This window comes from Rana temporaria, chromosome 9 (genome assembly GCF_905171775.1).
Source record: "Rana temporaria chromosome 9, aRanTem1.1, whole genome shotgun sequence".
Taxonomy (NCBI): Eukaryota; Metazoa; Chordata; class Amphibia; order Anura; family Ranidae; genus Rana; species Rana temporaria.
Genome location: NC_053497.1, coordinates 197,645 through 221,397, shown reverse-complemented (window position 1 = coordinate 221,397; position 23,753 = coordinate 197,645). Strand labels below are relative to the sequence as shown.

General features: G+C 45.4%; 1 protein-coding gene across 1 annotated transcript in view; it reads right to left on the bottom strand.

Annotated features, from left to right (window-relative positions):
- EFNB1 (ephrin B1) overlaps positions 1-22,181 on the bottom strand; it is a 94,100-nt gene extending 71,919 nt beyond the window's left edge. Inside the window, exon 1 of the mRNA XM_040322657.1 lies at positions 21,955-22,181. Within this exon, the coding sequence (XP_040178591.1) occupies positions 21,955-22,061 (107 nt within the window). The 5' untranslated portion in view covers positions 22,062-22,181. The remainder of the gene's footprint in view (positions 1-21,954) is intronic.
- Between the last annotated feature and the right edge of the window lie 1,572 nt (positions 22,182-23,753).

The following is a 23,753-nucleotide window of genomic DNA, read 5'->3' as shown; positions in this document are numbered from 1 at the left end:
AGGACTGCACAGCGAGCCTCTGAACCGGGTTTCTGCAAAACAGACTTAAAAAAAAAAAAAATTGGCCAGACCAGAGTAGGTTAGTTAGCGAGATCTCAGACATTTCCTGATTGTCTGCCTGTTAAACACCGCGCGTAATTGACTGATAAACAGATGTTCTACATTACGCAGATCTCCAGTTTTTTTTAGGATTATAAACTTGGAGGTGGGAGAAGGAGGAGTGTCATCTTGTCTCTATGGCCACTTAAAGGTTACTGTGGCCCTAAACCAGCTGATGAACAGGATATGGCACCCAGGTTGTACTTGAATGGAACCCATCAAAGGTCTAGTGTGAGAAGATCCCATCCTAGGCTGGAGGACACCAACTCCCGGAAAACATTGTCCTAAGGTAGAGCAGATCCATGTAAGATGGAGGTCCCGATTCCATCCCCATTTAGGAGTACCAAGTCTAGTTTTGGAGACCTCATGATAAAACTAGTCCAGAGAGGCCCAACAACCATGGTGGACTGGAGAAACCCGATATGTGGAGGAAAAAAGGACTTGACCTAACCTTTATATACAAACACATGAAGGGTGCGAGAAGGTTCAGAAGGCCAGGCTTCTGTAGCAAGCCAAGACCATAAACATGGGGAAATTACCTCAAACTAGCAGAAGGAAAGTTCAAGAGTAACAATAGAAGACATTTTACCAAAAGAGTAATGGAATTCCAACAGAGGCAAGGCGTCCAAGAGTAAGTTAAAGTAATCATGCTTGGACAAACGGGTAGAGACCCACTCACTTTCTCTCCTGTAGACAACAGGAAGCGAGGGGGAAATCACTCCAAAGTGGAGGCCATCCCCTATAGACCGTTGTCACCAGAAAAGGGGTCTCCATTGGAGGCTCCCCCCCTATCTATCCCATTCCAATAACTCAAAAATTGTGGGATTTCGCCTGGCTTTCCTTCCCAAGAACAAAGACCGAGGGGTCAACCTCTCCAGCAAGGATAAAGACAAACCAGAGGTTCAAATGACGTCATCCTAAAAATTTGAACTGGATCTCAACTGGAAAATGAACGACTGGCCACCATTAAACAGGTTCACTTGGAAAGAACATGAAAATGGATAAAAATGGTCCCATGGACAGGCAGTGGGCCCACATCCTGCATTGCCCTACAGCCTCGGGACATCGTAGCACCACCCTGCACAGCTACCCTGACTCAGGAAAACAAGACGCCATTGCAGGCATTCTGACTCAAGCCGGACGCACGTTCTAAAAACAAAGAACGCTTTAAATGCTTTTGATTTTGTTTAAGTGCTTACCTTTAAACTCCTATCAATACTGCATGCCTAATGTACAAAAAATAAACTGCTGCTAATGGTTCTAAACTCCCGAACGCAGCATAAAGGTTGCATTAATATTTATTCAGCTTTGTTGCATGAGTCGAATGTTCTATAAGCTTTATATTACTGTTCCCAGAGCAGTGTTATCAGGTCGATGAGAATGCACTATCTGGCCAAAAGTCAAAGGAGGTGTATGGGGGGGGGGGCTTAGATCACTACCTGCACAAAATGCTGACCAGCTATGGAAGGGCTTGGGCCAACGATAAGCCAGCACTTCCATGCAAGGACTAGCTTATGGCGGCCCTCAAACCCTTCCATGCAAGGACTAGCTTATGGTGGCCATGCAAGTGCTGTTGTGGCAGCCCTTCCATGGAAGGGGGTAGGGCCACCATAACATAGTACTTACCCAGAAGGGTTTGGTAAGGAGTGGTGCTAGATCTAAAAGGACGACTAAGGTTCCATTTACACCCAAATTCTAGCACAAGTCAATGCATGTTCACAGCATAGTCTGATTCCATCCCTATTTAGAAGTACCAAGTCCAGTTCTAGAGACCCTAAAAAGAAAAAACGAGTCCAGAGACGGTCAACAAACGGTGAAAGCTCCAAGACTGGAGAAACCCAATATGTACAGTGTGGAGGAAACAAGGACAAGAGCAAAACCTCTACATACATGAAGGTGGCGCAAGCGGTTCAAAAGGGCAAGAAGGCCAAGAGCATGGGGACCTCAAACTAGTAGGTCATGATGTAGGGGCCAGTGAGAGGAACAACCAAGCACAGTGAAACCAACCCCCCACCCCACAAAAAAGGAAGGATTTTGAAGATTTCAAGCTTGCCTTGATTACAGCAAACATTGTGGGGGCAGCTTGAGGGGTATTGAGGAAAAGATGATCGGCACTCCGGTCGTTGCTCCTAAAAATTTGTTGTATTAACATGCCACAGTGACAAATGCAAATAGGAATGGTTGACGCGTTTCAGCCTATAAAGGCCTTAGTCATAATCATTGACTAAGGCCTTGGAATGGTTGACACGTTTCAGCCTACAAGGCCTTAGTCAATGGCTAGGACTAAGGCCTTATAGGCTGAAACGCGTCAACCATTCTTATTTGCGTTTGTCCACTGTGGCTTGTTAATAAATACTACACAATTTTAAGAGCAACGACCGGAGTGCGGATCTTTTCCTCAATACTCTACCTCAGCCTGCGACTGGATCGAGCACCTGGGAGCCTTGCTTTCCATGTGATGTATGGGTAGTAGCACTGACTTGTTTATAAGCTTGAGGGGTACGCATTCTCTTTTTAATTCCCCGACCCCCCCCCCCCCCGGTTTTGGGTCAAATTTAGGATTTTAGCCTCTCAATCATTAGTAGCATTTGTTTGGATCGGAAAAATTTTAGGGTAAAACAAATTATATTTACAATTTGAAAACAGTTTTCAGTCATACAAGGAAAAAAAAAAAAAAAAAAAAAAACACATAAGTGAGGAACGGAAGGGTATTCGAGGGCAAAGCCAGCTCCATTCATGCGTTTACAATCCCCGCCATGACAAACACCGGACTGCGGGGTCGCTCTTGTCCCTGGGGCGGCGGGAGATGCACAAACGCACTTTAAGTGCCGTTTCCAGAGGAGCGGCTTTAACCCTTTCGGGGGGGGGGGGGCTCCCAGATGCCTATAAGCCGGCACTCTCCAGGAAAGTTCATTATCTGCGGCAGTGCAGCTTGCCGGGTCCCAGGACTAATTAACACGTTTACAAGTCGCTGCTTTTGTTTTATTGTTTCTCCCCCCCCCCCTTCCCATTTCTTGGCAGAAGCCGCGTCCTGCTAATGGATTTTCCAAATGGCGTTGAGGGCTTCGGAGGCGATGTTCCTGCACGTCAGGTATGGAAGTTCCAGCAGGGACGGCGGTAGAATGGCGAGCAGATTACAGGGGGGGGGGGGTTCCTCTGAGTTGATGTTCTCACACAGCAACATCAATTCTACATTTCATGTAATAGCCGAGGGTCCTCCAAGACATTCTTATTAGAGGAAACGTGAACTGGTTGCTCTGTTAAATCTCAGGTGCGGTTGATCTACTCCATCCTCTGTGCAGCCACTTCCTGCCTACGGTGGCTGCATGTTGATGGTGACAACAGTAGACCACGTCTGTGGTCATCCATGTTGGTCTCCATTGAAAGCTTGTGTGGCAACAAGAGACATGGACAGAGCGTTGTCACCCTATAGACAGGAAGGGAGTGAAGGGTTCTCCGTGGCGGGATCCCCAGGATTTTTTTTAAGCCAAACCTCAGGATTTGAGCGCAATCTACCCTGGCAATGGTGGCGTGACATAGCCCAGTGGCACAACCCACCGCCCCCTCCACACCAAAATGGTACTGCATGGGTCAAATGCTCATCTCAGGTGCGATTGGGGCGGAGCCACAAGGCACATCCCCCACCTACTTGGACTGCATGGGGTTACTGCAACTTTCCATCTGAGGTGCCCAGAGGCCACACAGCGCAGGGGTGGCACCAAATAGCCCAGAGGCGCAACGCCCCCCCCACCCACTGGTACTGCATGGGTTAACGCTCTTTCCATCTTGGGTTCCTAGAGGCCACATGGCGCAAGGGTGGCACCACATGGGTAGGGGCTTTGCGCCTCTGAGCTATGTGGTGCCACCCCTGCACCATGTGGCCTCTGGGCACCCGAGCTTGATTGAGCAGTTAACCCATGCAGTACAAAAGGGGGGCAGGGTTGGGCATTTGAGAACATGAGCAATTAAACCTTAACCCAGTACAAGTGGGGGGGGGGGGGGGGGCCATGCGGCCCCTGCGCCATGTGGTATCACCCCAGGGCACCCGAGATGTACTGCAAGGGTTAACTGCTCATACCATCTCAGGTGCCCTGGGGTGGTGCCATATGGCGCAGTGGGCACATGGCAGTACCCACTTCCCACCCCCCACTTGTACTGTATAGGTTAGCTGCTCAGTCAAGCTCAGGTGTCCTGGGGCTGTGCCACTTGGGGCAACCTCCCCTCCTCCACCCAATTGTATTGCATAGGGCAACTGCTACAGTCAAAATTGCCCAGGGCGGCCCCACATGGCACAACCCCCCCCTTCCCATTGTACTGCATGGGGCAACTGCTACAATCCATCTCAGGTGCCCAGGGAAACCTGCCGCAGGGGTGGCGCCACATGGCGCAGAGGCGCACCGCCCCCACCCATTTGTACTGCATGCGTCAACTGCTCATTCCATCTCATGTGCAGGAAGGGGCAATACTTACAACCCTCCCAATAAAGCCACCCCCCCCCCGGGGCTTCCAGCTGCGGTTGCACCCCTGCCACCTCCACTTATAAAACAGGGTTAATAGTTCTGCGGAACAGCCCGGGGTGGTGTGGAGAAGCACTGGAGCTGGCCGTGGGGGGGAGGGGAGGGTAACTTTTACAGCCTTTTCACCCCCCCCCCCCTTTAGAATCAACCTTTTAACCCTTGCAACCAGTGCAAGGTGGTGCCCCACTGCAAGGGCAAAATTGGGCATAAGGAAAAAAAAAAATTCCATAATCCAAAAAGGAAAAGAAAAAGCTTCCATTGGGAAAGATTTCCCCTTACTTCCTGTTGCGTCTCTGGAACAGGGAGTCAAAGGGTCCCAAAATAGGAGAAAAACCAACCGAAAAACAAAAACCACACATCGGGTTTTAGCATTTTCTTAATATCGAAAAGTAAACAGAAAGCGTTGGCTTTAGATAAACTGTAAACCCCCCCCCCCCCCCCCCCCCCCCCCCCCCCCCCCCCGGCGGGAGGTCTGGCTCAGATTCCAGATCCATCGATTAGATTACATAAAGGATTGCAGATAAGGAGCTGCTGAGCTGACATGAAAAGGCCGATGTAAGAAAAAAAAAAAAAAGCGACGCGCAAGTGTTTGGACGCGCAATCCACACCCGATAACACTGTTATTCTTACAAGATAAATCGCCGTTTAAGAAAACGTTATTATCGCGTTGGGTTAACTGGGGTGAAAAAGACTCAGAAAAAAAAAAAAAAAGAATTATGAAATAAAAAAAGAAAAGAAAAATAGCCAGACTTTATACTCTGAGGATTTTATGCGGCCAAGTCCACTACGAGACGTACCAAGCGGCCGGACTAAGAAAATCACGAGATTAGAGAGGAAAAAAAACACGATTATAAAAAAATAGAACAATAATAATTTCCAATAAGAGGATTACCGCGCACGGCAGAAGGGGGATGAGAATAACGCGAGGACAGTCACAAGAGAAAAGAAAAAAAAAAATTATATAATATATATAAAAAAGTACAACGAGGCGTTGCGAGGGTTAAAAAAAAAAAAAAAAAAAAACACGACTGAAAAATCAGAACCAGAAAAGTAAGTTGGCGGCGATCGTTAAGACGCATTCCTGAGTGCAGAGCACAGATAAGGACGGTTATGTGCGCTTCACTGGAGACCTCATACAAAGCAACCGGGAAAATGGCCGCATAAAAAGGAGCGTCCCGAAAGTCGCCCTTAGGGGGTGTTATAAGAGAGAAAACTGGAGGAGGGGGGGGTAAAATCTCCTGGTGCCTGGATGGGGCTCTTCCTTCGATTATTCAGTAGATGAATTCAGTTTTATTAATAATTTTTACTTACATTTTTCTCTAATTTCACCTATAGATTTTCCTCTAAAATTTAACATGCGGGCCAAGCTGGCCAAGTAGCAGTTATATGGTCAGGACTTTCCAACACTGCGGAGGCGGAGCTCACAATAGTATTTATTTTTGTTCTTTAAAACCCCCCCACCAAAATAAATTCACACAAACGGGCAAAGTAGCTTTATGTTGTGGTGAGCCTTACGCGTTTCTACGCATGCCTTTAGGAGTGCGTTTTCCATGGAAGTGCCGTCATGGTGGCCCAAGGCTTTCCATGGAAGTTCTGGGTTATGGTGGCCCCAACCTCCATAGCTGGTCAATATTTTGTGCAGGTAGTGATCTGAGCCCCCAGACACCCCCTTTGACTTCTTTCCTTCCTCAGGGTTCCCCTTCCCCAACATGGCCCCTTCCTCAGGGTTCCCCCTCACCCCAACATGGCCCCTTCCTCAGGGTTCCCCCTCACCCCAACATGGCCCCTTCCTCAGGGTTCCCCTCACCCCACCATGGCCCCCTTCCTCAGGGTTCCCCTCACCCCACCATGGCCCCCTTCCTCAGGGTTCCCTCACCCCACCATGGCCCCCTTCCTCAGGGTTCCCTCACCCCACCATGGCCCCCTTCCTCAGGGTTCCCTCACCCCACCATGGCCCCCTTCCTCAGGGTTCCCTCACCCCACCATGGCCCCCTTCCTCAGGGTTCCCTCACCCCACCATGGCCCCCTTCCTCAGGGTTCCCTCACCCCACCATGGCCCCCTTCCTCAGGGTTCCCCTACCCCACCATGGCCCCCTTCCTCAGGGTTCCCCTACCCCACCATGGCCCCCTTCCTCAGGGTTCCCCTACCCCACCATGGCCCCCTTCCTCAGGGTTCCCCTACCCACCAGGCCCCCTTCCTCAGGGTTCCCCTACCCCACCATGACCCCTTCCTCCAGAGTTCTTCTTCCCCAACATGGCCCCTTCCTCAGGGTTCTCCTTCCCCTACATGGCCCCTTCCTCAGTGTTCCCCTCCCCACCATGGCCCCTTCCTCAGGGTTCCCCTCCCCACCATGGCCCCTTCCCCAGGGTTCCCTATATCAATGTATCCTGTAGTGGAGAGACTTTCAGCACCCCCAAAAGTGTTGAATGTTTAAGACTAATGGAGGCTAAAGCACTGCTGAGGAGGCGTGGGGGGGGGGGTTGTAGATCTGTATTACAAGTTTTACTTCTTTATCTACCTTTGAAACCCTTTACAGATCTCTATGGAGTCCATGCACTACGCACTGTCCTTGTCCCGGCGGGGGGGGGGGGGGGGGTTTCCCAGCATCCACAAGTGTCTTTCCGGGACTCTTCTCTCTGGTTATAGAAACTTCTTGTGATTGCTATTCCCGTCTCTCCGGCGCGGAGGGGACGAGACGCGGTGGGAAAGGAGTGAAAGACGAGGAGCGAGCGCTGCCAGCACGATAATCACCGACTCAGCCAAAACCTAAAAACAGATCGTGGGGAGCGGGACGGGCAAAAATAGAACCCGGGAACGCCAAAAGAAAAACATTACGTGGCGTCACCAGCGGGGGCCGTGTCCTCAGTGACCATGACACCGTTATGCTGGACCCATCTGCTTCTATAGGCCTAGAAACAGGATTGCCCATGTGAACTTCAGGGGTTGAGCCGCCCCCCTCCATTATATTATATTATATTTATATATATATATATATATATATATATATATATATATATATATATATATATATATATATATATATATATATATATATATATATATATATATATATATATATATATATATATATATATATATATATATATATATATATATATATATAAAAAATTATAATATTCTAAAAATAATAAAATAGGGCTTTACCGATATATTGGCCTGCAAAAGATATAATCTGAAAATAGGATTATCAGCGTTTTGCCAATAAAAAATTTTTTTTTTTTTCTTGCGTTTTAAACGCAAGAGTGCTTAAAAAAAATATATTTTGGTGCACCAATAAAATTAGTTCACTGAAAATTAAAAATTGTGGACTGAAAATTCAGGATGCACTTGGCGAAAAAACTGAAATGGACAAGGAAAAAAAAAAAAAAAAAAAAATATATAAAATAAATTATTATTATATCAAATTATTGGTTTTTGATGTGCTTTTGCAATAAAAAAAATATATTTATATATTTTTTTATATATTTTTTTTTTTAAATACAAAAAAAAAAAATTGCCACAAGTAACGGCATGCAAAAGAAAAAAAACACGCCACCCACACACCTTTGCCCACATGTGGGGGTGTCATTAAAGAATTTGTAGAACCCCCTTGCAGGTCCTGAAGAGCGGCGTGCGCAATTTTTGCACCCATTCTTGCCACACACACAATCGGTGTGAATGGAGTCCAAACAATGTTGCAAATGTTTTATTTTCCTCTTTCAGATACAATGTAAGGAGTGATCAAAGTTTCCTAAACTGTCCCCCCCTCACCCCCCGCAGTGAATGACCCCCCACTGCAGCATCAAGACACACAATATCGCAGCCCCCCCAACTCGTAGAGTCTGGACTTGTCACATGTTTTTAGCGACAAGCGCACAGAAGTGGGGGGTAGGTAGGTGGGTCGTGTGCCCCCCCTCCTTTCCCCCCCAGAGATGCCTTATTGCGTTTCGTCTGTAAAGACAAGTGGGAATTGCGCAGCGGTGGCGGCGACCTGCCAGAGCGACACGCCGAATATTAATCTGTCAGTCCTGGAGCGGCGGATAATTTAGTTGCCATGCAAAGCGTTTTAGGAAACCGTTCGGAGTCGAGTAAACCCGGATTGTAAAATATAAAAAAAAAAAAAAACCCACGGCGTGCCATTACATCCAGGCGGTGGCGGCCGCGAATGAAATACGGGAGGAAGGGAAATGAATTGTCACGGCTGGCAAATGGGGAGCTTGTTAGGTTGGAGGGGGGGGCGATCTGCTCCTGTCGCTGCACGTTGCTAACGCAGCAAAGCGTAAATTGCCAGACGACGATTGTCTTATTTACCGCAAGTGGTAAAGAGAAAAAAAAAAAAACACACACAAAGGCAGCAAAAATGTCACCGCTTCCCAAAACCACATGTTCTGCATCAAACCCAACTCGTAACTCGTCAGCCAATTACTGAGGGAGACGCACAGACCGTGCTGGGTGGGGAGTGAAGGGGTTAAATACCACACCTAAAACTTTAGAAAAAAAAAAAAAAGTTCCCACGGGGTGCAAAAAATAAAAATGGCTACAAATATATAAAAAAAAAAAAAGAAGAAGGATTGTTCTACTGGAATTGCGCTACTAAAACCGCACATTAGGCAGAGGCGACTTCAACCCTCCCGACTCACAACTGCAGCGCATGAAAAAAAGTTTACAGGGGGGGGGGGGGGGGGATAATGAATTCAATTTTCTTTTTGGCCTGACAAAAATCTTAGCTTATTAGTTTTATTTATTTTTCATTTTTATTTTTTTTCCCCCGCAAAAAAAAAAAAAACATAATCTATTCCAATAAATAACATTTTTATATATATATATATATATATATATATATATATATATATATATATATATATATATATTATAGTGTGTATGTGTAATTTTAGTGTGTATGTGTAATTTTTCTCTACAAAAACACATTATATATAGATCAGGGAATAAAATTGTGTTTTTGCAGAAAAAAAATAAAATATATATATATATATATAGAAGAAAAAAGTCACACACCATGGGCCAGATTCAGAGGACACTTACGCTGGCGTATCTACAGATACGCAGCGCAAGTCCATGCGCCCGATTCTAAACACTAGATACGCCTGAAATATGGCTTCCGCCGACCGACGCAACTTGCCGTACGTCGTCGTATCTTGGGTGCGTATTTACGCTGGCCGCGAGGGGCACTTCCGTAGATTTACATGTCGAATAAGCAAATGACCTAGATACGCCGATTCACGAACGTACTTGCGCCCGGATTTAGCTACGCCGTTTACATAAGGCTTACGTCCGGCGTAAAGTTACCCCCTGCTATATGAGGCGCAGGTAATGCAAAGTATGGACGTCAGAAACAATTGTTTACGTAAGTGGTACGTGAATGGGGCTGTGCGTAGGTTACTTCGTTGCCATTGAGCCGTCGTATCTTAGGGCGTAAATTCAACACGATTCTGAGCATGCGCCTTTCGTACGGCACTTCATTTACATGGGGTCACGATTCATTATAATACAACACGCCCACTACCAGCCTACTTTGCATTAGGCGGGCTTATGCCGGCCCATTTACGTTACGCCGCCGCAACTTAGGGAGCAAGTGCTTTGTGAATACAGTACTTGCCTCTGTAGGTTACGTTGGCGTAGCGCATACGAGATACGCTACGCCCACACAGAGATATGCCGATCTCTGTGAATCTAGATAGATAGAAGGAATAAATTAAGTGTGACCTTTTTTCTATATATTTTTTATTTTTATTTTTTCTGCAAAAAACACATTATATATAGATCAGGGAAAAAATGTGTTTTTGCAGAAATAAAAAAATATATATAAAAAAAAAGTCACTTAATTTATTCATATATATATATATATATATATATATATATATATATATATATATATATATATATATATATATATATATATATATATATATATATATATAGTTATATATAGTGACTTTTTCTATATCTATATTATTTTTTAAATAGAATAGGTGTGTGGGGTTTAAAATTATTTTTTTACATTTTAAACCACACACAAACACCCATTCTATTTTCAAACCAAGATTTTGCCAGACCATTAAAAAATACAAAAAAAATAAAAAAATAAAAGAGGAAGAAACAAACTTTTCCATCAGGTCTAGGCTGACCAGGCCTCACAGCCTCAATTTAATTTTTTACGTCAAGCAGTAAAAGTTTCCTCTTACACGGTGAAGGCGATAAGGTCGCATTTCCTTCACTCCCAGCGTTAAGGGAAAAAAGGGTCAAAAAAGTCATAATTGCAGATCCTCCCGCTGTCAGAACCCTTCACTTTAATTAGGTGTAATGAAACATCATTGCGGAGATTAAATACCCATATAGGCCCGCTGATGATATTACAGAGTTATTGTCCTTCCAAACCACTGGAGATTTCTAGATAATAAACTGGGAAGGGGGAGGACTTGCAGGGGGTGAAACGGTTAATATATTACATTTTTTTAATTGTGAAAGTCAGCTAGATCCTTCATGAAGGCAATGATGATCTTTTGCTACAAAAATGCAAATATTTGTTTGGAAATTTGATTCTCATTATATTTTAAACGGGAAAAGAAAAAAAAAAAAAAAAATAAAGAAAAAGAAGACGGTTGAAAACGAGACACAGGTCCAACCTGTTTTTGAAAAAATTCCTAGAACCAAAATTTGGGAATTCCATCGCCCTGTATAATTGAAATACACATTTTTCTGACTTTCAAACACCCTCAGCCGATACCACTTACTAGGGAAGGAAGGGATCTACATTCATTGGGGGGGGGGGGGGGGGTCTAGACAAGCAGTACTTTTGGGTTCTACACTCATTGGGGTAGTGTCAAGCCCAGCAATGCTTTTGGGTTCCAGATTTGCTGGAGGTCTAGTGAAGCCCAGTAATTCTTTTGGGTTCTACATTCATTGGGGTGAAGACCAGCGGTACTTTTGGGTTCTACACTCATTGGGGTAGTGTCAAGCCCAGCAATGCTTTTGGGTTCCAGATTTGCTGGAGGTCTAGTGAAGCCCAGTAATTCTTTTGGGTTCTACATTCATTGGGGTGAAGACCAGCGCTACTTTTGGGTTCTACATTCATTGGGGGTAGTGTCAAGCCTGGCAATGCTTTTGGGTTCTACATTTGCTGGAGGTCTAGTGAATACTTCTTGGTTCCACATTTATTAGGGTCTAGTCAAGCCTGGCATTGTATTTAGGTTCTACAAATTTTTTTTAAGGGTCAAGCCAGATAGTGCAATTTGGATTCTACATTTGGATTCTACATTCATTCATCGGGGTCTAGTCAAGCTCAGGAACATATTTGAATACATTCATCGGGGTCTAGTCAAACCCAGCAATGCTTTTGGCTTCCTCCCGTTAACAGTTGATGGGAGAAACCACATTTCATATCACACGTTAACTCCCTCTGAACAAGGTAAAGAAAGAAGGTCTTCATCAGTCTCGGGACACCTGAAGAAGATGTCAACACGTGTCAAAACATTGACGATAAAGCCTGGCACAACACAATTTGGCCTGGACGCCTCACAGCTGCTCCGACGCTCTCTTCTGGTGGTCTGACTAAACCGGAACAAGGACATGTCCGAAAACAATCAACGTTCTACTAAACCAGGATAATCATTTTCTTTTATTAAAAATAGTTACGTATTAAAACGATCAGACTGCCCTGTGAGAGTCATGGCTCAAAGGTTGACCAACGCCGGTCTCTGTAGAGCCCCGCCGGTCTCTGTAGAGCCCCGCCGGTCTCTGTAGAGCCCCGCCGGTCTCTGTAGAGCCCCGCCGGTCTCTGTAGAGCCCCGCCGGTCTCTGTAGAGCCCCATTGCACTAGATGGGAGAACCAGCGAAGAGAAACACCCTGGTGTTGATCACAAGCTCCTCAAGGAAAAAATAAAATAAAAATGATGCTCTTTGCATAAAATCATAAGTTTTTCCCTCTTTCATCAAAACAGCTTAAACAGTTTAATCCAGAACTTGGCAAACATGAAAACCTGTGGGCTTCTCACCTAGAATGAAAGGAAAAAAAAAAAAAAGTTCTCCCACACATCCATCAAAACAGCTATAATCACTTTCACCACTCATGTAGCTTTTAGTGCCGAAAAGCACAAAAAAAATAAAATGCACGAGTGGGTCTACGACAGAAAAAGCTCTCATAACCGGATCATCTGGCCCTTCCATCAGAGAACGTCAGGCGACGATGTAACCGGTTACAGCTCCCTCTGGCAGCACATACAGTAAGTTTATTTTCAAGACGGCTAATTACAAAGACCCTTTCAAGAAGGAGCTCCCTGCCGCACCCAACACGTTCACATACTGAGTCGCTTTTTTGCAATAAAAAAAAAAAAAAAACACAAAACACAACTGCCAACGAAAGACTTTGTAAACCATCTTTTATCCAACCGGTAGACAACCAGCATGCGATCACCGGACAGTAAACAGCCAGGACCGTAGACTAAATCCAGCTGCCTAATGTCAACAAGAGGCCAAGAACAGCCTTTCCTTCACAGCAGATCACCCCGAAGAGCGTACAGACGTTTGTCTGGCGTGACAAGACCACTACCGGGACTGTAAAGGTCAGCAAAACACCCAGCCGCATTTCCTAACGAACGAGATACAGGAAAACCTTGGTTTGAGAGCAACTTGGTTTGAGAGCGTTTTGCAAGACGAGCTAATTTTTTTTAATACATTTTGACTCGATATACAAGCGATGTCTTGATATAAGATTAGCGTCATGTCACAACCGAGTTTAAAAAGAGGAGAGGAGTCTCCAAGTAGCAATATGGTTACATTTAATGCAGGTACAGTAAAACCTTGTGAACAAAGAATTACTGCGCTAAAAACCTAAATATACCCAACAATAAACACAAAAGTGAGCTGCAACAAATATGTGATATACACACAAAGTACAATGCAATGTTACAGCGCAACTTATTCCTCTATTGCACAGTAAAACCTTGGTTTGAGAGTAACTTGGTTTGAGAGCGTTTTGCAAGACAAGCTACATTTTTTTTATACATTTTGACTTGATATACAAGCGATGTCTCGATATAAAAAAAAAAAAAAAAAAAAAGAGTATCGTCATGTCACAACCGAGTTTAAGAGAGGAGAGGAGTCTCCAAGTAGCAATATGGTTACATTTAATGAAGGTGCAACATTTAGCAACATATTGCTACACTCCATTATACTCTGGAGCTCCTATTGGATTTTGCTTCTAATCCCCTTGTGGAGGCTTCCATTGGTGGAGGACATTTTATGGTCACACAAAACTTATCACATCGCTACAATCTTTTTATATGGACTATAAACTGAAGGGTTTATGAATAAATAGTTGTGGAACAAATCCTTTGAGTTTCCATCATTTCTTATGGGGAACTTCGCTTTCATAGACAAGTGCTTTGGATTACAAGCATGTTTCCGGAACGAATTACTGACGCAATTCAAGGTTTTACTGTACAACATTTTTCTACACTTAGAGGCGCCTCTCCTTTATACTTTTGTAGCTCCTACTGGATTTTGCTTCCAATCCCTTGTGCAGTGGGTCATCAACCCTGTCCTCAGGGCCCACCAACAGGCCAGGTTTCATGTATTACCTTGGTGAGATGCAGACTAGAATACTGCAATCACTGAGCAGCAAATGATATCACCTGTCGTGTATTTCAGTTATCTTGCAAACCTGGCCTGTTAGTGGGCCCTGAGGACAGGGGTTGATGACCACTGTGCTTGTGGAGGGACATTTTATGGTCACACAACTTTCACATTGCTATAATCTTTTTATATGGACTATAAACTGAAGGATTTCATTCTTACTCCATTTTAAATTTTATTTTAATTTTTTTTAAACGCTGTATAATCCAGAAACCAAAAACAGTTTGTCGTTTTTCTCCAGAGGTACTACTAGCTCCTGAAGAAGCGGTCCCCACGAAACACGTTGAGCCAACATTCTTCCTATTATGTATCATAGTCCTGCATACATGTCCCTTGTGTGATGCGATGACCTTTTCGCGACTTTTACTGGATTAATGTGTCGTCATTGCAGTTGCTTCTGCATCTATTTAATGCATTTTGTTTTTAATAACCTCTATGGGTTATATGCCAATAAACGTATTTGTATTTTTATGATTGGTGCCTACAAAGTGCATTTCTTTGTACTTTTAACATTTGTTGTGCTTATAAACTGAAGGACTTATGAATAAATGGTTGTGGAACGAATCAGTTGAGTTTACATTATTTCTTATGGGGAAATTTGCTTTGATATACAAGTGCTTTGGATTACAAGCATGTTTCCGTAACAAATACTCACAATCCAAGGTTTTACTGTACAACATATTTCTAGTTTTCTACACTTTTATACCCTGTAACTTTGGCCGAATTTTGCTTCCAATCCCCTTGCGGAGGCTTCCATTTGTGGAGGGACATTTTATGGTCACACAACTTATCATATCGCTATAATCTTTTTTTATATGGACTATAAAAACAGAAGGACTCGTGAATAAATGGTGGAACGAATCAGTTGAGTTTACATCATTTCTTATGGGGAAATTCGCTTTGATATACAAGTGCTTTGGATTACAAGCATGCTTCTGGAACAAATACTCCTCTTTGCTGTACTCGTTATACTCTGGAGCTCCTGCTGGATTGTGCTTCCAATACCCTTGTGGTTGGACATTTTATGGTTACACAACTTATCACATTGCTATAATTTTATATGGACTATAAAAACCGAAGGACTCTTTAAATAAATGGTTGTGGAACGAATCAGTTGAGTTTACATTATTTCTTATGGGGAAATTGGCTTTGATATACAAGTGCTTTGGATTACAAGCATGTTTCCGGAACAAATACTCACAATCCAAGGTTTTACTGTACAACATATTTCTACACTCTTTTATACCCTGTAGCTTTGGCTGAATTTTGCTTCTAATTGCCTTGTGGAGGGACATTTTATGGTCACACAACTTATCACATTGCTATAATCTTTATATATGGACCATAAAAACGGAAGGACTCATGAGCAAATGGTTGTGGAACGAATCAGTTGAGTTTACATTATTTCTTATGGGGAAATTCACTTTGATATACAAGTGCTTTGGATTACAAGCATGTTTCTGGACCGAATTATGCTCGCAATCCGAGGTTTCACTATAGTTCAAATTGTTAAAATTATGGAAACCTTCAACCAAAATGTAACTTTAGAAAAAGCTTCCAAAGTCTCGGCGTTCTAAAGAACCATAGAAACCCAACTAACTTCATCCAAAACCCCCCATAAAAACGATTTGAAAATATCAGAACCCAACTTCGGAAGCACGCCCGGCATGTCAAAGGGTCTTGGAGAGAGAAAAGACGATCCATCTTTGTATTATTCCGCGTCGGGGATTGATGTCAATGAACTGCCTTCGTGAAAGCACTTTTATTAAGTAGGCCCTCTTTGTATGAAGAGGGGAGAGACAAGAGACCTTATCTCCCGTCCCCCGCAATAAAAACTCATCACACCCTCCCCTGCAACTATACAAAGCATGCCCATGGAAAACGTTAAATAGGACGCTTCCAATAGGACCGACTTTAGAAGGCCTCAATTTATCGAAGAGCTGAACGTTCTACAGACAACCACCATCATTTTCACATTTAAGGAAATACTCATAAGATATCTGCATAGAGAACCTGAACACAGATTTGTATTCGTCTGGAACGTGTGTATGGGGCAACGTTCAGAGATCGGCCGCCACAACCTTGGCTTCCAATGACGAGATGAAGGATCCATCCATTTCATATACAGACGGTAAATACAAGTTTCAGAAGCTCCCATCTCTAAAGTGGTTCTAAGCCAAACATTTCTACTCTATTTTATTTTTAATTCCCCACCCCCGCCCCCCGACTTGGCCCCTCAAAGAAAATAGGACTGCCATATGAGCACCCTTCAAAGCCAGGACTTTGTAGGGTGCTCATAAAATAAGTCCTATTTCCAGTCTGTAGGGCAGCACATTACACACAGAGCAGACAGACAACATCAAAAGCAGATTGGGACTCTAAAGAGTCTTCTACTCATTCCCCAGGATGAAAGCAATAAAATGGGGGAGGGGAGGGGGGGGGATAAAAAGGTAATTGTAAAGCTGTAAATCTCATCCTGAAAGGCTAAAAACTGGTCCCAGACTTCATAATGAAGTTCCTGGACACAAAGCCGGCCCTGCTCAGCAAGAAAGGGACTTGTTGCCTTTAAAAGGAGATCATTAAGTCTGGGAGACCCTCAGAGGCCCATAGATACAAAGATCACTCTGAAGGGTCAACTGAACATCCTCGTCTGGATGTCACAATACAGGGGGGGGGGGGCAGATCCTGAGCCTCAGCAGAGGACTGCACCCCAAAAATCACACTCAGATGGACCTACCACTTGTGCAGCCGCACCAGGGCCCTCTCTGGGCCGATCTTGGGAGGGGCCCCACGTTCCTACAAGTTGGGAGGGTGCTGGGGGTCCTTCCCGGCCCACTGCCACTTAGACTTGGAATTCATTCATTTCTGGAGCAGGTGAGAAGCGGAGACATTCCTAACAATGTCCTGAAGGTTCCCCTGGTTTGTAATACCCCCCCAAAAAAAGTCTCCTTGCTGGACCAGCATAGACAATCCTTATTCCTCTGGACACCATCCGGGAGATATATAAAAAAAATAGGTGGTAAAACAACCCAACATCCATGTACAATCAACACAAGGCAGTATTTGAATGGAGGAGGCTCCAAAAAAAATAAAAAATTAATTCTCTTGACCAAAGTAGAATACGGCCACATTGACTCCTGGTGACCACATGGATGGCGTTCCTCCAGAAAGATTGGTCTTCTCTTTGGGTCTTCAGACTCCCAGCAGTAAATTCCCACTTACCGGGACTGTATCCAGCCAACTTTAGTGCGGTTATCTGAACCCGCAGCCCATGGAGGCAGATCTTGAACCTCGGGGGACGGTTTCACCAGGGACCCTATCACTGGAGGATGGGGGTTACCAAAGGGTTCTCTGATATAAAAGGGCAATTTATGTGCCTTCAACTACAGTTCAAGAATAGAGAGAAGAAAAACCCATCAGATGAGTGGAGGAGAGGGTCCCGGTGTGTGTCCTCCATTCATCCAACAGCCAGGGAGAGAGGGATATATGAAGGATACAAAGATAAGGAGGAACCATGAGATGAGTGGAGGAGAGGGCCCCAGTGTGCGTCCACCATCTACCGGTCAGGGAGAGAGGGGTATATGAAGGATACAAAAAGATAAGGGAGAACCATGAGATGAGTGGAGGAGAGAGTCCCTGAGGGGCCCCGGGAGGTGAGAAATTTCTGTGCCTTCTACTCAACTACTGACCAAAGGACAGAGATATGGAGTGCTATGTGCATAAAAGATACTGAAAGATTATGAAGAACCTTCAGACCAGTAGAGGATGAAATTACTGAAGGGCCCCAGATCAGTGGAGGAAGGGCCCCAGTGTGAGGACAATTATTGCCCCCCACTACTGTGCAAGTATAGAGAAAATAGAATGCAGGAAAAGAAGTACATAAAAATAAGGGATGGGTGGAGATTATTACTAAAGTGATTAAGGGGGGGGGGGATTAGGGGTCACCAAAAGGGCCCTGGTGCAAAAAAAAATTGTGCCCTCGATTTAGCTAGAGTCACAATAAAGAGAAAAAAACAAAGCAAAAGGGAGAGATGAGAGAGGGGGTACATAGCAAGAGGGAGACAGTCTACAAAGGGGAACCATCAGAGTGGTTTAGGACACAACCATCAAAAGGGCCCTAGGGGTGAGGACAGTCTCTGTGTCCTATATTAAACAAAATATAAAACTAGTGGGGAAAAAAAAAAGCTCAAAGATAGAGAGAAATAAAAAGTGAAGCGTGTATAGAAAGGGAGAGGAAGCGAGTTTACAAAGAACCATCAGATCGGGAGGAGGAGAAAGTCTCTGAAGGGCCCCGGGGGTGAGGGCTGTTTCCGAGCCCTCTACCCAACTACTGACCAAGTATGGAGAGAGAAAGTGCCATGTGTGAGAGGTATATAAAAAATACATAAAAGAGGGAGAGATAACGAAGGAGAACCACCATGTTGGAGAAGAAAGTCCACGAGGGGCCGTGGGGGTGAGAAAAACATCTCTGTCCTCTACCAGAGAGAGCGACATTGATAGAGAGAAAAAGATATAAAAAGATACATAAAAGAGGGAGAGATTACCAAGGAGAAGAAGAAAGCACATGAAGGGCCCCAGAGTGAGGACAATTTCTGAGCCCTTCACCTAAATACTGACCAAGTACGGAGAAAGTGCTACATAGATATAGAAAGAGTCAGAGATATAGAAAAAGATACAAAGAAAGGGAGGAATCTATGGAAAAAACAAAAAGATACAAGAGATTACGAAGGAGAAGAAAGAATATGAAGGGCCCTGGGGGTGAGGACAATCTGACCCTTTACCCAACTACGAAAGAGAGAAAGAAAGAGAAAGATTTACAAGAAGGAGAACCATCCGATTAAAAAGGAGGAAGAAGAAGTCAAAGGGCCTCAATGTACGGAGGAGAATTTATCTACCCAACTACCGGCCATCGAGAGGAAGAGAGAGAAGGAAAGAGGAAGAGAGCGATCGACCAACAACGGGGAGAGGGGAAGCCATACAAGAGAGTTCCGTAAAGGAGGGAGATTAGAAAGGAGAACCATTAGATAGAAAGTAGGAAGGGGACAGCTAAGGGCCCCAACGTGACAATCTGAGCCCTCTACCCAACTACTGCCCATGGAGAGGAGAAGGAAAGCGGTGGAGAGACTGTCTACAAAAGAGAACCATCAGATGAGGACTGAGACATTTCTGAGTCTTCAACCCAACTACTGACCGAGAAGAGAGACATACAGCGATACACAGATAAAGAGAGAGTTCTATAAAAGAGGATTACGAGAGAGATTACGAAAAGAGAACCATCGGATCGAAGGAAGAAGAAGTCAATGTAGGGCCCGGGGAGGTGAGGACAATATCTGGGCCCTCTACCCAACTACTGACCGAGAAGAGAGAGACAGACAGTGATACACAGATAGAGAGTTCTATAAAAGATTAGGAGAGAATTTACGAAAAGAGAACCATCGGATCGAAGGAGAAAGAAGTCAATGAAGGGCCCAAACATGAGGACAATATCTGAGCCTTCTATCCAACTACTGACCGAGAAGAGACAGTGATACACAGATAAAGAGTGAGAGTTCTATAAAAGAGATTACAAGAGAGATTACGAAAAGAGAACCCTCAGATCGAAGGAGGAAGAAGTCAATGAAGGGCCCCCCGGGTGAGGACAATATCGGGGGGCCCTCTACCCAACTACTGGCTGAGAGGAGAGAAACAAGGATACAGATAAAGAGAGTTCTTTAAAATATATAAATACAGAAATTACAGAAGAGACCCATCGGATCGAAGGAGGAAGAAGTCAATGAAGGGCCCCAACATGACGACAATATCGGAGCCTTCTACCCAACTACTGACCGAAGAGAAAATCCGAAAGCGCACAAAAAGCAGGCGAAAGGGAGGGAGAGAGAGGGGGGGGGGGTACAAAGAAAGTGATAGAGCCTCTACAAAATAAGAACCATCAGATCAGTGGAGGACGGAGTTACTGAAGGGCCCCCGGGGCGAGGGCAGTTTTTGGGCCCCTCATAATTACTATACATGGGAGGGAGGGAGAAAAGAAAAACACGAAGGAGAAAGGGATAAGAGAGCGGAGAAGGGACGGAGAGCGAGGGACTGTTCATGTACGAAGGGGAGCCATCAGATCAGTGGAGGACGGAGTTACTGAAGGGCCCCTGGGGTGTGGGCAGGTTTTGGGCCCCCTTATTTAACTTCTATACATAACATTTTTACGGAGAGAGAGGGAGAAAAATACATAAAAGAGAGAGGGGGGTAAGAGTGGTGAGGGACGGAGAGTGAGGGACTAACCATATAAGAGAGAGGGGGATAAGAGTGGTGGGGGACGGAGAGTGAGGGACTAACCATGCAAGAAAGGGAACCATCAGATCAGCAGACGAAGCCACTGAAGGGCCCCAGGGGGGAGGACGGGTTTTGGGTCCCTTGTGTAGCTACTGTGCAAAGAGAGACAGAAATATAGATAAACGATACAAAGATACAGAGAGAAGAGATCAGAAGAACAAAGTCACTGTAGGAGTCCCAATGGGGGACATTTTCGGGGCCCCAGCGAGGACAGATTCTGGGGACTTGTTGAGGGTCCTGGGTGAGGAGAATTTCAGTAAGAACTTGTTTTTGGAAAAGTGAGAATTATTGGGGACATCAATGGGGTAAAAAATAATTTAGGTCCCCAGAAGAGGACAATTTTGATGGCTTGGTGGGGACAATTTCTGGGGCCCCTAGTGAAGGCCATTATCGGAATCTAGTAAGGACTTCTGCTGGAGCCCCCAATTACTAGGTCACCAGGAGACAACAATTTGAGGGGGGACAATTTTTGGAGCCCCAGGTTAGAACCATTAGGGACATTAATTGAATACATTTTTAGAGGTCCCGAGAGGGACAATTTTGAGGTCCCCAGTAAGGACAATTATAGAAATCTAGTAATGGCTTTTTTTTTTAGGGCCCACCACCAAGGACAATTTCTGAGGGGCTTGTTAAGGAGCCCCCCCCCCCCACGAAAAACATTAAGGTTCCTGACGGGGTCAACTTTTTAGGTGAGGACAATTTCCAAGGGGCTTGTTAAGGGCACTTTTTGGAGCCCCCCCCACTGAAAACATGATGGGTAAACTTTTTAGGCGAGGACAATTTTTGAGGGCCCTGGTGGAGGAGCCTTTGAAAACTCACTGAGGACAATTTTTTTGGGGGGGGGGCCTCTGGTGAGGGCAGTTGGGGCTCCTGAATATTTTAGGTCCCAAGAAAGGAAATAATAATTCTTAGGGCCCCTGGCATGGGCAATTCCTGAAAGCTAGTTAGGACTATTTCAGGGGCCACCAGTGAAGACTTTCTGGGGGGCTTGCTGGTTATTTTGGGGGAACTAGAGGGGATTTTTTTTTTTTACCAGTTTTAGGGCCCCCAATAAAGTTGTGTAGAAGGAGAACCTCATTCTCGGGGGGACTTTTCCGTGGACCCCCAAAAAAAAAAAAATCAGTAGACATGTCCAAGCGCGCCCCCCCCCCCCCCCCAGATAATCCAATCAGATATTCCATCTCAGATCCCATCGTTTGGAAGGTCTCCACTTCTCACCGACCCCAGAGATCCGGGGGTCCCAGCACTCATCCAACAAAGGGGGGCCCCCCCAATCTCAGAGGGGCCCCCTACACACCATCCAATGAAGATCGGTCCTGAGAAGATCCATATCCTGCGATCCCCCGGGAGGAAGATCCTTACCGGGAGTTCTGGGAGTTCCAGGTGACCGGCTCCAGGTTCTTCCCTTGCAGGACACACACCCGGCACAGGGCGATGAGGAGCCCGATCAGCCCCCGCACAGCATCCATCCTCCGATCCAGATCAGGTATCCAGGCTTCCCATCACCGATCACCGCCGTACGATCCGTCCCCGCTCCATAGATCCGCTCTCCGGTCACCGCCGACCCTTCTCCGCCAAGATCTCCGAGCGTACTGAGCCAACGCCGGGCCGGCCAACCCTTCACCCCCGCCCCCGGGGGGCGCGGCCTGCATAATCCCCGAGCCGGCCAATGGGCGGCGGGCAAAGGGGAGGGACACGCCCCGACGCTGTCATCGGGAGGGGCGGGCGCCGAGAGAGCGGGCACGCCTTTTAAAGGGAAACCGGACCCGCCACAAATCTGGGAGAAGATGAGCGAGTGTGAGCGACGGATCGGTGCGATGTGATCGCCGGAGGACCGACTACATAGGAGGGCCAATCATAGGACAGATCTGATCATAGCAGAGTCATGTGGGGGCCCCACCTCTATACAGATCTATATGGGGGCCCCATCTCTATACAGATCTACATGGGGGGCCCCATCTCTATACAGATCTATATGGGGGGCCCCATCTCTATACAGATCTATATGGGGGCCCATCTATATACAGATCTATATGGGGGATCTTTATACAGATCTATATGGGGGCCCCATCTCTATACAGATCTATATGGGGGTGCCAACTCTATACAGAGCTATATGGGGGGCCCATCTCTATACAGATCTACATGGGGGGCCCCATCTCTATACAGATCTACATGGGGGGCCCCATCTCTATACAGATCTATATGGGGGCCCCATCTCTATACAGAGCTATATGGGGGGGCCATCTCTATACAGATCTATATGGGGGCCCCATCTCTATACAGATCCATATGGGGGCCCCATCTCTATACAGATCTATATGGGGGCCCCAACTCAATACAAATCTATATGGGGGCCCCAACTCAATACAAATCTATATGGGGGCCCCAACTCTATACAGATCCACATGGGGGCCCCATCTCTATACAGATCTATATGGGGGGCCCCACCTATATACAGATCTATATGGGGGGCCCATCTCTATACAGATCCACATGGGGGCCCCATCTATATACAGATCTATATGGGGGCCCCACCTATATACAGATCTACATGGGGGCCCCATATATATACAGATCTATATGGGGGGTCCCATCTATGTACAGATCTATATGGGGGGCCCCATCTCTATACAGATCTATATGGGGGCCCCATCTCTATACAGATCTATATGGGGGCCCCATCTATATACAGATCTATATGGGGGGCCCATCTATATACAGATCTATATGGGGGTCCCATCTATATACAAATCTATATGGGGCCCCCACCTATATACAGATCTATATGGGGGTCCCATCTCTATACAGATCTATAGGGGGGCCCCATCTCTATACAGATCTATATGGGGGGCCATCTCTATACAGATCTATATGGGGGGCCCATCTCTATACAGATCTATATGGGGGGCCCCATCTCTATACAGATCTATATGGGGTCCCATCTCTATATAGGGGCCCCATCTATATACAGATCTATATGGGGGCCCCATCTACATACAGATCTACATGGGGGGCTCATCTCTATACAGATCTATATGGGGGGGATTTATATACAGATCTATATGGGGGGCCCCATCTATATACAGATCTATATGGAGGGCTCATCTCTATACAGATCTATATGGGGGGCCCCATCTCTATACAGATCTATATGGGGG